Below are 14,574 nucleotides of genomic sequence, written 5' to 3' on the forward strand. Positions count from 1 at the left end.
CCACGGGAGAGCCGGGCCCCTCATGGCTCAGCCGCCGCTGCCCTTCGCCGCCCGCTTTGCGGGGCCGCCCCCGCCCCAGTACCGCTGCTTCCCCCCGCCGGGGGGGCCGTTCGCGCCTTCCCCCGCCGCGGGCCCCTTCCTGGGAGCCCCGCCGCCGCCGCCGCCGCCCCCCTTCCTGCCGCCCCCGCCGGGGGGCCCCGAGCTGCCCCCCGCCCCCCGCCCCTACTTCCCCGCCCCCGGGGGAGGCTGCGGCCCGGCTCCCCTCGGCCGCGAGGCGGCCCCGCGGCTGCTGTTCCCGGCCCCGGGGCCGCCGGCCTGGCCGCCGTGGGGCGAGGGCAGCGGCAGCGCCGAGGCGGCCGAGGGGGCGGGGGAGGCCGCCCTGCGGCAGCGCGATGAGCTCTGGCTGGCCCAGTTCCTGGCCCAGAGGAGGCCCCGGCCCCGCGGCTTCCCGCCGCCCCCGCCGGCCGCCCCGAGCCTCAGCCAGGCCCGGCAGCTGGCGGCGGGGGCCCTGCGGCCGGTGGCCCAGCTCGCCGGCCTGTGCCGCGCCCTGCGGCAGCTGGAGGCCGCCGGCGACGAGGCCGGCTGGGCCGCGGCCCAGGCCCGGGCCCGCGCCCTGCTGAGCGAGCTGCGGGAGCGGACGCGGCCCCTGCGGGAGCCCGGCTACCTGGGCGAGCTGCGGCGCAAGGCGGAGAAGGCGCGGAAGCGGCGGCTGCGCCTCCGCAAGAGGAAGCGGGAGGCCGCGGCGGCGCGGGAGGAGGCGGCGGCGCGGGAGGCCAGGATCGACCAGTGGCGAGCCAAGTGCGTCCAGGAGGTGGAGGAGAAGAGCCGGGTACTGCGCCCCGTCCCTTAGCCCGCCGGGGAGGAGCGGGTGGGAGGCCCCCGAGGGGCGGTGCTGTGGCGCTGAACAGGCCCCCCCCGCCCCCATACCAATGCCTGGGGCTGTCGTGGAGGGGTGCTCAGGGGTGCTGGAGCAATTCACACGGGGGGGGGGGGGCGGAGAGCCACTGACCCAACCTATAAACCCTGTCTATAGCGTTGCTAAGAAACCCACGCCGCGCCCCCCTTGCCCACCCAGTCTCTGCGACCCCACCCCGCTCACCCCATCCCCTCTCCCTCGGTCCACCCCCACCTCTCCTGCCCTTTCACCGGGCTGGGGTTGGGGTGCAGCAGTGGTGTGTGGGGTTCAGGCTCTGGGGCTGGGTGCGGGAGGGGGGTTGGAGTACTGGCTCTGGGACGGGGCCCAGGGCTGGGGTTGGGGTGCAGCAGCGGTGTGTGGGGTTCAGGCTCTGGGGCTGGGTGCGGGAGGGGGGTTGGAGTACTGGCTCTGGGACGGGGCCCAGGGCTGGGGTTGGGGTGCAGCAGCGGTGTGTGGGGTTCAGGCTCTGGGGCTGGGTGCGGGAGGGGGGTTGGAGTACTGGCTCTGGGACGGGGCCCAGGGCTGGGGTTGGGGTGCAGCAGCGGTGTGTGGGGTTCAGGCTCTGGGGCTGGGTGCGGGAGGGGGGTTGGAGTACTGGCTCTGGGACGGGGCCCAGGGCTGGGGTTGGGGTGCAGCAGCGGTGTGTGGGGTTCAGGCTCTGGGGCTGGGTGCGGGAGGGGGGTTGGAGTACTGGCTCTGGGACGGGGCCCAGGGCTGGGGTTGGGGTGCAGCAGTGGTGTGTGGGGTTCAGGCTCTGGGGCTGGGTGCGGGAGGGGGGTTGGAGTACTGGCTCTGGGACGGGGCCCAGGGCTGGGGTTGGGGTGCAGCAGTGGTGTGTGGGGTTCAGGCTCTGGGGCTGGGTGCGGGAGGGGGGTTGGAGTACTAGCTCTGGGACGGGGCCCAGGGCTGGGGTTGGGTTGCGGGAGCGGGTGAGGGGTGCAGGGTCTGGCCGGGTGGCGCTTAACTTGGATGGCTCCTGGTCGGCGGCACAGTGGGGCTAAGGCGAGCTCCCTACCTGCCCTGGCCCTGCGCCGCTCCCGGAAGAGGCCGGCACGTCCTTGCAGCCCCTGGCAGGGAGGGGGACAAGGGGTGCCACGTGCCGCCCCTGCCTGCGGGCGCTGCCCCCGCAGCTCCCATTGGCTGCAGTTCCTGGCCAGTGGGAGATGCAGAGTCAGTGGTTGGGGCGGGGGCCGTGCTCAGAGACCTTCTGGGCCGCCCCCCCCCCCCCTCCAGGGACTGCAGGGAGACCGCCTTAGTCCCGCTGCACTGCCAGACTTTTAGCAGCCTGAAATCTCCTGGTTTGGTTTCAGTAGCCTCTGGGAGATAGAGCCTGATTCCGGGAGACTCCCAGCGAAACCGGGAAGGTTGGCAACCCTGGTAGGGTGCTGCTGCACTCCCTGGTTTAAGTGGTTTCCGAAACTACTTCAAGCCAGGGAGTGCAGCAGCACCCCAACTTCCAGCACCTATGGGGGAGCTGTGCTTTTTGAGATAGTCCTGACCATTGGTAGTCCTTGAAGATCCATTGTGGGTGTTGACTCCACTGCTCTGGCCAAATCCTGACATGGCTAATTGCGTTCAGTCTACATAAAATTTTCCCTGCACGCAGTTCTTCCTTTTTTGTCCTAAACTATTGTGTTGCCATGTACCAAGTGGCTAAATTGGAGCGTGCACTGATCCTTGTTGCATCCCTTAACTACCTCACTGGCGAACTCAGATGCTTCCATGCTTTGCCCTCCTTTAATGAAAGTTCCAAGAAGTGTGAGGAATTACTATAATTCTCATTTTTTTTTTTTGCAAGTCTTGTGAAATTTAATAACATTCTTAAAGCCCCACTTCCTGGAGTCAAGGGATTATGTGAAAATCCTTGCTTTCAATTTTTTTTTTTAAAGTACATTTATAGCCCTTGTGCTTGCAGAGGAAAGCTTGAGAATGTGACCCGAGTATCCTCTAGATGCTCAGGACATGTCTGCACTACAGCAGCACGGCTGTGTGGCTGTAGCGCCATACTGTAGATGCTTCCTGCACAATGGAAAGGGTTTTTCCACCGTTGTAGTTAATTACCTCTCCAAATGGCAGTAGCTAGGTTGGCAGAAGAATTCTCTCACTGACCAAGCTGTGTCTACACTAGCGGTTAGGTCAGCTTAACTAGCATGCAGGGATGTGAATATTTCACACCCCTGAGCGATTTAGCTGGGTAAGGCTAAATTTTAAGTATATATCAGGCTTCAGAAACCAGAAGGCAAAGAAGAAGAACCTAGAGTGAATTATTTTTTAACATCATGATTTTTTGAACACTTGGGGTTGGCAATACTGTTGTTGAACAACTGAAAGCTCCATTCATTTCCATAGCATAATTCAAACTGTAAGCAGTTTGGAAAAGTGTTTCCCTTTTTTTTTAGCTCTCCATGTTATATATATAATTTTTTTTTTTTTTAAAGCAAAAGATTTATCATGCATTAGGGGCCTGAAGAGAGGTGTCATAAGAGCCACAATGTCAGCTCTATGCCACCAAGGAGTTACTTAGTCAGGATACTAGATCCACTCACTATACAGTTGTGTTGTGTTTTACTAGAATGCTACAAAGCATGCAGTGTAAGTTTCAAGATCTGACCCTATACATTTAACCTTGTGCGCTGCTTACAAACTAGTACATCAATCCTGGGTGCCAAATCCGGACCGCCAGATGCTTTTGAGTGGACCAGGAAATCTTTTTATTTACTTATTACTATCATTTATTATTATTATTTTTATATTATTGTCTTTGGAATCTGGAGTTTATTCACCAAGACATTTGGATCTTGACAAAAAATAATTGATTACCCCATAGTGCATCCTACCATGGGACTTGGATCCCAGTTTTGTTTAATCTACATATATTATCTATCATTTTGATGTTCTGAGGACAGAATTTATTACGGTTTATGAATTTACCAGCAGCCTCTGATATCACTGCTTTGGTGTTACTCTGCTATTCTCCAATTTTTTAGGCTTCTTTACCATGTTTTATTTCTTTCCATTAAAAGTGACACAATAGGCAGGTTACTGATTTACTTCATCTCCATCATTGGAATGTTGTTCTTGATTTCACTTATTTTTCCTTTTATCCTATATGAGCTTTCTTTTTAATTCTTGCCCATATATGTAATTTCATATTTTCTCTGTACATTCTTCTGTTCTCAGGAACGTGAACTTAAAGCTGCAGCAGACAGTGTCTTATCTGAAGTAAGGAAAAAACAGGCAGACACAAAGAGAATGGTGGACATCCTGCGTGCTTTAGAAAAGCTTCGGAAACTGAGAAAGGAGGCAGCAGGAAGAAAAGGTAAATTATTGGCACTTTGTGATCTATGCAGAAATACAAGAAATAAAACATTTTTAGACAAATATTATATAGGGATTCAAATATAGCTAGCAAATGTCTTAATTTTGCAAAGCTCCATAAAACTGAGAATTTTCCATCCTTGCATTAGGTAGCTCCTTTCTTCATGATTACCCCTATTTCATTGTTATGGATTAAAGGCTTATTCAACATGAGTAAGACTGGCAAAAGCTTGCCCTGTGTAATTATCTGTGTAATACAAACTCTCTACTAAAAATGGGATATAATGGTGCCTTCCAAGGTCTAAAACTTCTGTAAGTTTATGGAGACTTCACATAGTCTATAAGATGATATGGTGCCCTCACTTCGTAAATAAAGGGTATGTCTGCACGGCAATTAAAAACCCACAGCTGGCAGGCTATGGGGTTGTTTAATTATGGTGTCCACGAGCTGGGACTGTTCCACCTCCCATGATCCTAGGACCTAGGTTCCAGCCCAAGCCCCGCAAGCCTGAGTCAGGTGGCATGGGCCCGCCATGGGTTTTTAATTGCAGCGTAGACAATACCCAGGTGGTCACATGGGGGATTTATTTGCAGAGGTCCCCATAGGCAACTTTATGCTTAACTTTATTGCTGTGAGTAGTCCCATGGATTTTAATTGAAATCACAAATCAGTGGGACTTCTCATTCTAGTAAAGCTAAGCATGTGCGTGAGTGTTTGTAGGATCAGGGCCTTGGGTCGCAAGGTATTTTTTTGGTTTTGGGTCTTTTTCTTTTCTCAGATGGTACTTTACTGTTTGGGTAAAACTGTTCTGCTCTCAGGATATTTCAGCAGAATAGATATTTCTAAGAACAATAAGCTCTTGGAGACCTGATTCAGCAAATCCCAGGATCAGGCCTTTAGTGGGTTTTCCGAAGGTATTTTGATAAGGACTTCTCCAGTAGCACCAGTGTCTTTTTACTTGCTCCTGACTCTGCCAAATTAATAACTTCAGTAGGTTTCCTGCATTTATTCCAAATGCTTTATTTAACAGGTTCAGTTGGTGAGACTTTCTTAATGACTTGCTAATACAATAAAAGCTGTGTTATCTGGCACTTTACCAACCAGAAAGCTCTATAAACCGGCATTTCAGGAGGGAGTGTGGGGCGTGGGCTCTGGGAGGGAGTTTGGGTGCAGGAGGAAGCTCAGGGCAGGGGGCTGGGGCGCGGGAGGGGTTTTGGGCTGCTGGATCCGGGAGGCACTCGCCTCAGGCGGCTCCCCGCAAGCAGTGACATGTCCCTGCTGCTCCTAAGCGGAGGTATGGCGGCTTCCAGCCAGGTGGTGCTGCAGGCTGCCTCTGCCCGCAGGTGTCGCCTCAAGCGCTGGCTCCGCAGCTCTCATTGGCTGGTGACCACAGCCAATGGGAGCTGTAGGGGTGGTGCCTACGGGTGGAGGCAGCGCGCGGAGCTGCGTGGCTGCGCCTCCACCAAGGAGCATTGACCATAGCCAATGGTGTCTGCGAGGGTAGTATCTGCGGGCAGAGGCAGTGCACAGAGCCGCCTGGCCGGGAGTGGCCACACCTCTGCCTAGGAGCTGCAGGGACATGTCGCCGCTTGCAGGGAGCCGCATGGATCCAGCACCTCAAGGCCTCTCCCGCAACCTAACCCCCTGCTCCAAGCCCCCTCCCGCACCAAAACTCCCTCCCTCTTAGGTTAACCAGAATTTTTGACTTACCAGCACCCCCCATTCTCCCAATGTGCCAGATAATAAAACTTTTACAGTAATAATAATAATAATAATAATAATTAATAATGAATAATTACTTTATATTAGGTGGTATTATTAACAATCATAAGTTATGTTTATTTAAGCAATATGTGCTGAGTGTACCCAATAACCAGACTATCAGGAACATTTTGTATATAAATAATAAATGTCATGAATAGAGTACCTGGCTAGTGAGGATTCAGAAGATACTGCTTAAGCAGTTACCTTAAATTCCATTCTTATAGGATAGTATCTCTGAAAGATTCTTGTATATCATGCAGAATACTACAGTTACACACATTTCTTTCCAAACTCCTTCTTGACCCACATCATTTTATTGGAGGATAGTCCTGAGGAAAATGGGTGACTCAGATATAAGTTAGTTGGAGATTCTGCAAACTCCACTCTCAGTATGAAACTGAAATTAATACCATTTCTGTGTCTGAAAATTATAACTTAATTCACTGTCTGTATAGGTGTTTGTCCTCCACCCTCAGCAGATGAAGACTTTGAACATCACATACAGAGGCTGAGGACACTGATCAGAAAACGCTTTGAACTGTATGAAGCTGAAGAGAGAGCATTAAGAGTTATGTTAGAAGGAGAACAGGAAGAAGAGAGGAAAAGAGAAATGGAAAAGAAACAGAAGAAAGAAAGGGAAAAGCTTCTACAGCAGAAACGTGACATTGATTCCAAGTTATTTGGGGATCCAGGTACGTTTCTGCATATTTTAGTTCAGTATTGGGGAGGTTTTTTTCAAAACAAATAAGATTAAACTGCAAACTTTGCTTGGAAAAGCTGATATGTGCTGAAATTACTATAAAGAGCAGGAGACAAGATACACAAGTTCGTTCATGCCTTTTCATTATCATGTTCATAGAGTGTAATAAGAATTGGAAAATTACTTTATGTAGGAGGAGTATAGTCACAGTATCACAAACTTTGATTTCACCAAACCTTACAAGCCAAGCAGGATTAGGCTGAATTTGGTATTTAAATGGAAGACGTCCCACAACATGTTGATATGTTAGTATTGGTGATTCAGGAAGTGTCATTACTCCTTTTAGTACAGTCCTAATACCAGTGTGTTCCCAGGGAGGGAGGTTGCTAGTGGAAGTATTGTCTTTTGTATGAGTGGAGAAAGTCCTAACCACTTGTAGGCATCAGAAATCCCATAATACTTCTTATAAGAAGAATATATCAATTGGCAAATAACTTTAAACAGTAATCACGGAGACAAGTGAGATATGGCACCTTTTAAGGATCATAACACTTTTTGATATTGAAGGTCATATCTTGTTGAACAGCTTTCTTATGTATTTTGTATGTATGTTTTAACAGATGAGTTTCCTCTTAATCATCTACTGCAACCCTTTAGACAATATTATTTACAAGCTGAGCATTCTGTACCAGCCCTCATCCAGATAAGGTAAGAACAAACATCTTTAGTTTATTAGTGGTAATGAAGTGGTAGTCTGTCGTGTAGAGATTTGTGAACATAAAATTACAACATCTGTTGTTTCATTGACCTCCAGAGTATAAAGTTTATACTATGAATTCTTATCAGATCACTTTGATTATAAATTTGGCAGCTCTGTTTGCCTAACTTGACTTTCAGCTAACATAAATGTATTCCCACCCAAAAAACTTCATTAACATAGAGTTATAGTTGCTGAAATATATTTCCTCACAACAACCTGAACATTAAAAAGCAAACAAATAATAAATTAAGGCAACTTTCACACCCAATATTAATCTCAAAGCACTAGCTCACTACAATCAGAATATATAATCACACCAACGCACTTGTGGTCACTGAAAACCTCGTTTTCAAGTCAACAATATTACTGCCCTCTGCACACACAAAAAACCTTGTGAATCATCGTGGAACACTTGACCTGCTTTTACATGGGAGCATGCTTACCTTCTCATAGAAAGCTTAAAATTAAGTTTTACAAACTACATTTTATAAAGTTCATAGACTAGCAATATTCCATGAAACCAGTCTGGAAATGAATGGTCCGTGTCCTCCTTCTGATCCTAAACTACTGTATAACTATGTATAATGGAGATAAAATGGTACAACCTATAAAATGAAGGCAGCATACTTACTAGGGTAAAGTACATGATTAAAAATATATATATATATTGATGTCATTTAAACAATTTAATTCAGGGACATTATGCTTTTGCGTCTTTAAATATGCTGTAGACGTCAGCATAAAGTGTAGTGAATCTCCATATATAATTGCTAGAAACTTGCATGCTCACTCATGCTCATTTCATGTTGGTTTAAAAATGTATCTTCAAGTTTTTGCTTTGAAGAATATAATTCAGAAGTACATTTTATAATGTGTTTGTATATGAAACAATATGAAAAAAAGAACATGTATGTGAATGTGTCTTAAAGTGTGTGAGATGGAACAGAACAAATGCCTATCTTAATCTTCTTTTTTTCTATTAAAGGCATGAATGGGATCAGTATCTGGTACCAGTTGATCATCCTGAAGGAAGCTGCATCCCTCCAGGATGGGTCCTTCCAAGTCTCCCTACCAGTGACACCTGGGCCACTGCTGTTAGATAATTTTATAAGAAGTCAGACTGAAGTGGTAGGAATTTCACATATAGGTAGGTAGGTAGGTCCCAAGTTTTCCTTGAAATCTACACCGCCACTTCATTTTTTTAATTGTAAAGCATGTGGCAAGATACTGGAGTTGGAATTTCCTGAAGAAAAGCGATAAGGGAAAAATGTTTTCCACCTCCTGGATCAACAGATAAATATCCAAGTGTAAAAGATGGTATAAGCCATGTTTGTTGTTAATGTTGTGGTGCTATAGAATTACAGTTCTGTTATGGGCCTTTATTTAACTAGCCTTTGGATTTGAGTGAATTTGTTTACAATTTGAGGGCATTGTAAGTGGGCTGATACTTTTGCAGAGCATGTGTGTGCAATGAAAATGCTCACGTTGGACATCAGATTTAGCTGTTTCCCTAGCATGTAAGCTTTCAGTTCAGCAGTCATCTCTCTGAACTCTTCTGGTTGTAGAGACAGTGAATGACTATCGCCAAAAGAGGTGAATTTCCATAGAAAATTAGTGTTGAAACAAATTTCTGTTCCAAAATTAGTATCAAAGTCAGTGAACACTCTCAATCTAATATTTGACCCTGAAGTTCCAGATCTCTTTTTAAAACAAAAAAAATAGCCAACACCACATAATTATAGAAGTATAAACATTTCTAAGAGTCACTGTGGTCAACTTGAGTTCTAACTTCACTCTACCACTGGCTTGCTTTGTGGCCTTTGGCAGTCAGTAAGCTCTTTTTGTCTATTTAAGCAAACTGCAAAATAAGAATAATTTCCTACCTCACAAGGATTAATGTTGTATAGTGAGTTTAAAATGCTAAGTATTACTTATATTGATATGCCGTTTAGCAATTATGCATCAAACGTAGCTCACAGATTTAAGATTATTTTCCTAAATAAAAAGTGTGAGCTCCAAAGATGGCCTCTTTCTTTCAGGCAGATTAGTAGCCAGCTTTTGGGCATTATACATGCAGTAATAATGCATGCAGCTTTAAAAATCTAGCTCCTTGATTGTCTCCTGTCCAAAGTCACAATTATTTTTGCTTAATGAAGGGCTTAAGTCTTGTTTTCAGTTTTGTTATAAGAATGAAAAGGTTTTTCCCCCTCTGGATAGTCATGTGTTGCACTGTGTCCAAGAGACACTTTGCTTATAAAACCTGGAATTTTGTATGTGCTCAATCTCTTATAGACTAGATAGACACTAGAGCCTAATATTCATGTGATACCTGTTCCATTGACATTGTATTTGGGTATGGTGCTAATAGAAGTATCTTGACAATCCATAATTGTACCATCATGCTCAAAAAGGTAGACTAGCCATGTGATTGTACAAAGCTTGATAAATAAGCCTACTAGAAAAAAAAAATGTAATAAAAGCTGAAGTCTAATTTATTGTAATTGTTCTTGCTAGTTACTTGCTTTCTTTGTAAGTTGATACTATTTGTAAAATATAAATTGATCAAAAATACAACTCTCATTTTGAAAGTGCGTTTTATACTTAAAAAAAATAAAAAATAATGGAAACTGTCATAAATACCTGTTCTCTGAGAGTGAAATTTTCCATGGTCCAGAGGATCAGCACAAGCCTTTGCATCACTTAATCTCTATAGTACGGGGAGGGCTGCTGGCAGAGTAGCCATATAGGAAAACATCCACAGCTCTTTTTCCCCTAAGCACTACAGAAGGTTCTGTTTTGCAGCTGTTTTGGGTACAGGCCAATATATAGCACAGTGATGGGGGCATGGAATGGGAACCATGTTTATGCAGGTTCTAGTTCTACGTACCAGATCTATGCAAGTGATTCGGAGTTGCAGTTGCTATTCCAGCCCATAGGCTGCAACCCTGCATCTTGGCCCCAACACGAGGGAGTGGATTTAATCTTTCCAACTCACTTACACATCAACTGTATAGAAAGTATCTACTTAGACTCAATGTGATGAAATTCATTTCACCCTAAAACTGCATCAGGAAATCAGCATAGGGTTGACTAAAATATAGTGGCATATTCAACACCATTATGTTGTGGCTTTACAAGTAAATGTAAATGTTCATCATTTTTAACTGAAACTTGTGCCCAGAGTTGAGATCTGTCAGTATGGGCACACTGAGAATTACTTACTTGAAAGGGTTAAAATGAGAGTGTGACTCTTTTTGCCAGAGAGAATGCATCAATTGTTGCTTCCATGTGTATTACCTTAAACACCATATGATAATCTATATCATAAAGTAATTAAAGGGAATGCCAGGGTTTCTGGTTTACAAAAGGGAAAAAAAAATCTGCTCTTTTTAGCTTCCTGTTACATAGGAAATCTTTACCCTAGAATTTTATTTGCTCTAAAACAGTGGTTCTCAAACACTTTTTTTTTTTTTTTGCGGACCACTTGAAAATTGCTGAGGGTCTCGGCGGACCACTAAATGATCTTTCCAAATGTTGTTTGTACCGTTATCTAACTATTGTAAAGCGCTTTGGATAAAAGCACTATATTAAAAAAAAAAATCAAATTTTTTTTGTTCTACAAATAAAGCACACAACTCATAGTCTTACCTTTCTAATGCAATGGATGTGCCCTCTCTTCCCTGCCACAGCAGCCCCCGAGCTAGGGCTGGGAAGGAGGGGGGTCTCTCCCCCGCCACAGAGCTGAGGCTGGGAAGGAGGGCCGTCTCTCCCTGGCAGCCACAGCTCTGGAGCTGGGGAAAGTCACCTCTTTCTCTGGCTACCGTAGCCCTGCACATCCCAAATTCCCCCCACCCCCTCTTCTAACTCCACTGCTCCCTCCCACCTACCCCCTATTCCTCCCAAGGCCACCACCTTACCTTACATATGTGTCTTCTCCAGGGCCCATGCACCTAATTAGCGGCACCACGCCTGCGCAACTCCACTAATTAGGTGGGTGGCCCTTTGTTTTCTTGTCTGCAGCCATCCAGGCGCACACCTTAGAGGGAATTATCCGCAGACCACCTGAGTGGAGCTCACGGATCACAGTTTGAAAACCTCTGCTCTAACACAAAACTTCAGTTCTATAAAAACAGTGGCAGCAGCGCTCTCAATTTATAAAACATAACGAGTGACCAGAGGATGTTCAGCATAAGTGGTTAGGCTCCTCATTGTGTCAGAGGATATGGTGATGCAGGCTAACTGATTAGGCAGCTATAATCTAAAACTGTAAAAACGTGACTCAGACACCTGACTTTTTGCATGCAAGCATTTAAAGAATTGAGCAGTGGATAAACAGCTAGTGTATGTAAAACAGCGCAAGTTTCTCTACTTCATGGGAAAAGCTGCACGATTTCTTTTTAAGGTACGCATAACTTTGTACTTCTATCTTGTTTATAAACATTTAAAATTCCAGTTGATGTACTATAGAGCAAAATATACTCCAGTTATGTAGTTTGAATATAGTTCATATAGCCTACTGTTCCTTTTCCTTGTTAAAATATTTTGATTTTCAAGTAAAGAACACGTGTTTTGATGTTTAAGCCACCAACTGAAGAGGAACTCTTAAAATATTGTGCAGCGTAGTAATTATTATATCCAAGTTTGTGGTTTGATTCTAAAAGAATCTGTCTTCAAATAAACACTCATCTGATTAAACCTATGAACTGAGCTGAGTCCAGAAAGGCATTTTCTTGCTATATTGTGAGGTTTAGAAAAATACTGTGGCTCAAAAGAAGGTTGATTATAAATTTCCATGGCTCCTTTGGCTCCAATTCCATGTTTGGTCACGATACAATTTCAATTTTGTATAGTTGTAAGACAGTCTGTCCACTCTTGTACTAAGTGTCATCTTTTTTTAATTGACTTGATGTATATTAGTGAATCTGTCAACCTGGATCCTCTAGTGTGAAACTGACTAAGAGCGATGTGAAGATGTCACTGGATGAAAGAGTTCAGAATCCTTGTTTCACGTGTGTTTTGGTATAAACTAGTATTTACTGGTAAGTCTGCTTTTATTTTTTAGGCAGGCAGGTTTCCCTGTAATCTTAAAAGTGGAAGCCTCAGTTATATATATATTTTTATAAAAAGAAAAGGAGTACTTGTGGCACCTTAGAGACTAACAAATTTATTAGAGCATACGCTTTCGTGAGCTACAGCTCACTTCAAAGTGAGTTGTAGCTCACGAAAGCGTATGCTCTAATAAATTTGTTAGTCTCTAAGGTGCCACAAGTACTCCTTTTCTTTTTGCGAATACAGACTAACACGGCTGCTACTCTGAAACCTGTCATATATTTTTATAGTATATCATAATGGTCCATTTGGCATTGTAATCCAAGCTATGAACCTCTGAAAATATTTGTAGTGCTGATAGACCATTATCTAGTGTGTCTCTAGTAGTCACCACTTTTGTAGGTCTGATGTACACACAGTTTTTGTACCAGTATAATTATTTTGATGGGGGGGGGGGGTGGAGAATTTTTTTTTATTAAAATAGTGATACCAGTACAACTCCTGCTGTGGATACAGTTCTACCAGTATATTTTATTCTCCTTGTGTGGGAATGGCTATACTGGTATAAATCACTTTTATATGTGTATGACTGTATGATACTAGGGGGATTGTACTGCTTTAACTATAGTTAAAGTGGATTAACTTTTTTGTATAGACAAACCCATGTTTTGGCAAATCCAGTATAGCAAATATTTCAGACAGATGTCAGAACACCAATTGTTATGTTCACAGAGACTTGAGGGATTGCATTAACCCTCCTCATTTAATCCATAAAAGTGAGTTTTAAAAATCTTTAGAAAAAAGTAACAATGTCCTTTTTTCCCATATACGTACCTGACTACCATTGACAATAATGGAAGTTGCACCTATTTTGAGAAAAAAATTGTTTATTATTTAACAGGAACATCCTTCTCTTCCTGCAGTATGCAATGTCTGCAAGATAATATTAACTACGTAAGTGTGGACTCTTAAGTATATATAGTCCAGGTAACTGAAAGAGCAATGCTTCACAATCATTTCTTTTCAGATGCAGTTTGGCTATGTTTTTCTCTGACACTTACACAAGCTGTAGCCTATGCTGAACCTCTCTTAAGTATGGAGCAGATGGTCTATGCCTGTGTAGGATTCCAACTTGTTGCACGTGAAATGTATTAATGAAAATACACGTGCAGCATTGCAAAGCTGGTTACTGTCCATCTGGCTACAACTACAGCCCTGGATGCACATAATCCTTGTATTAACAATCCAAATAACAACCCTTCTGTAATGTTAATATAAACTGGATATGTTGATTAGGTCAGTTGCACCTAGGAATTGTGCATAGGAACATTGATATTTTAGTCTAGTAACAGCAGTATTTAAATCTGTTTCCTAATGAATGGAAGTCTGGCTGTGAGTTGATTAGGTGCCTCTTCCTTGTGAGATCCACGTTGTTCATAGGTGCTGCTCTGTCCTCTGTATAAATTCTGCTTCTTTTTTGACTCACTTATCCTCACTAATGAACAAACCCTCCCTCTTATTTGAAAAAATTATGGGCAGAACAGTTTTGTGAAAATCGACATGATTCCAGCTACTTTTTATTTTTTCAGAAAGATTATAAACACCTGCTGCGTAGGGATTATTTATTTATTTATTTTGTAATAAGTACAGACTTTAGATTCCAAGTCTCCAAGTTAGAAGTCTTGCCATCAAGACTTGCCAGTTAACGTTATGCAAAACGTTATCAGCCCATCATAGGTAAGAAATTAGGGAACTGGGATTCTTCATCTGTGTTTGCAACAGAATCTTTTATTTTTCACTTAACTGAGTCATTCATTGCCTAAATCTATTGGCACTATTGTAGGAAAACTTTCTATCCCCTAATCGCCCTTCTCTCCCTGCCATTCCAACCCCAAAAAATCTTTACTACACTAAACATTACTTGATTTCTTTGTAAAGTTTATCTAGATAATATAATGGCAACATCCCTCTAACAAGAAGTGTGGTTGTTGTCTCGGCCCTCACAATAGCAAGGTCTGGAAAACAATGTGGGCAAAACCTCCCAAACGAAGGGCTCCGAAAAATGA

General features: G+C 44.4%; 1 protein-coding gene across 2 annotated transcripts in view; it reads left to right on the plus strand.

Annotated features, from left to right (window-relative positions):
- The window catches only part of PDCD7 (programmed cell death 7), a 19,205-nt gene continuing 4,631 nt past the window's right edge, over positions 1-14,574 (plus strand). Inside the window, exons 1-5 of one of the 2 annotated variants that reach the window (XM_043494512.1) lie at positions 1-829; positions 4,097-4,235; positions 6,455-6,691; positions 7,320-7,407; positions 8,445-8,606. In XM_043494512.1, coding sequence (XP_043350447.1) covers positions 23-829; positions 4,097-4,235; positions 6,455-6,691; positions 7,320-7,407; positions 8,445-8,562 — 1,389 coding nt within the window. In that variant the 5' untranslated portion in view covers positions 1-22 and the 3' untranslated portion in view covers positions 8,563-8,606. Of the gene's footprint in view, positions 830-4,096; positions 4,236-6,454; positions 6,692-7,319; positions 7,408-8,444; positions 10,097-14,574 lie in introns of those variants that run through there. The other variant, XM_038420640.2, reaches the window with a different exon arrangement.

Source organism: Dermochelys coriacea, chromosome 10 (genome assembly GCF_009764565.3).
Source record: "Dermochelys coriacea isolate rDerCor1 chromosome 10, rDerCor1.pri.v4, whole genome shotgun sequence".
In the NCBI taxonomy this organism is placed as follows: Eukaryota; Metazoa; Chordata; order Testudines; family Dermochelyidae; genus Dermochelys; species Dermochelys coriacea.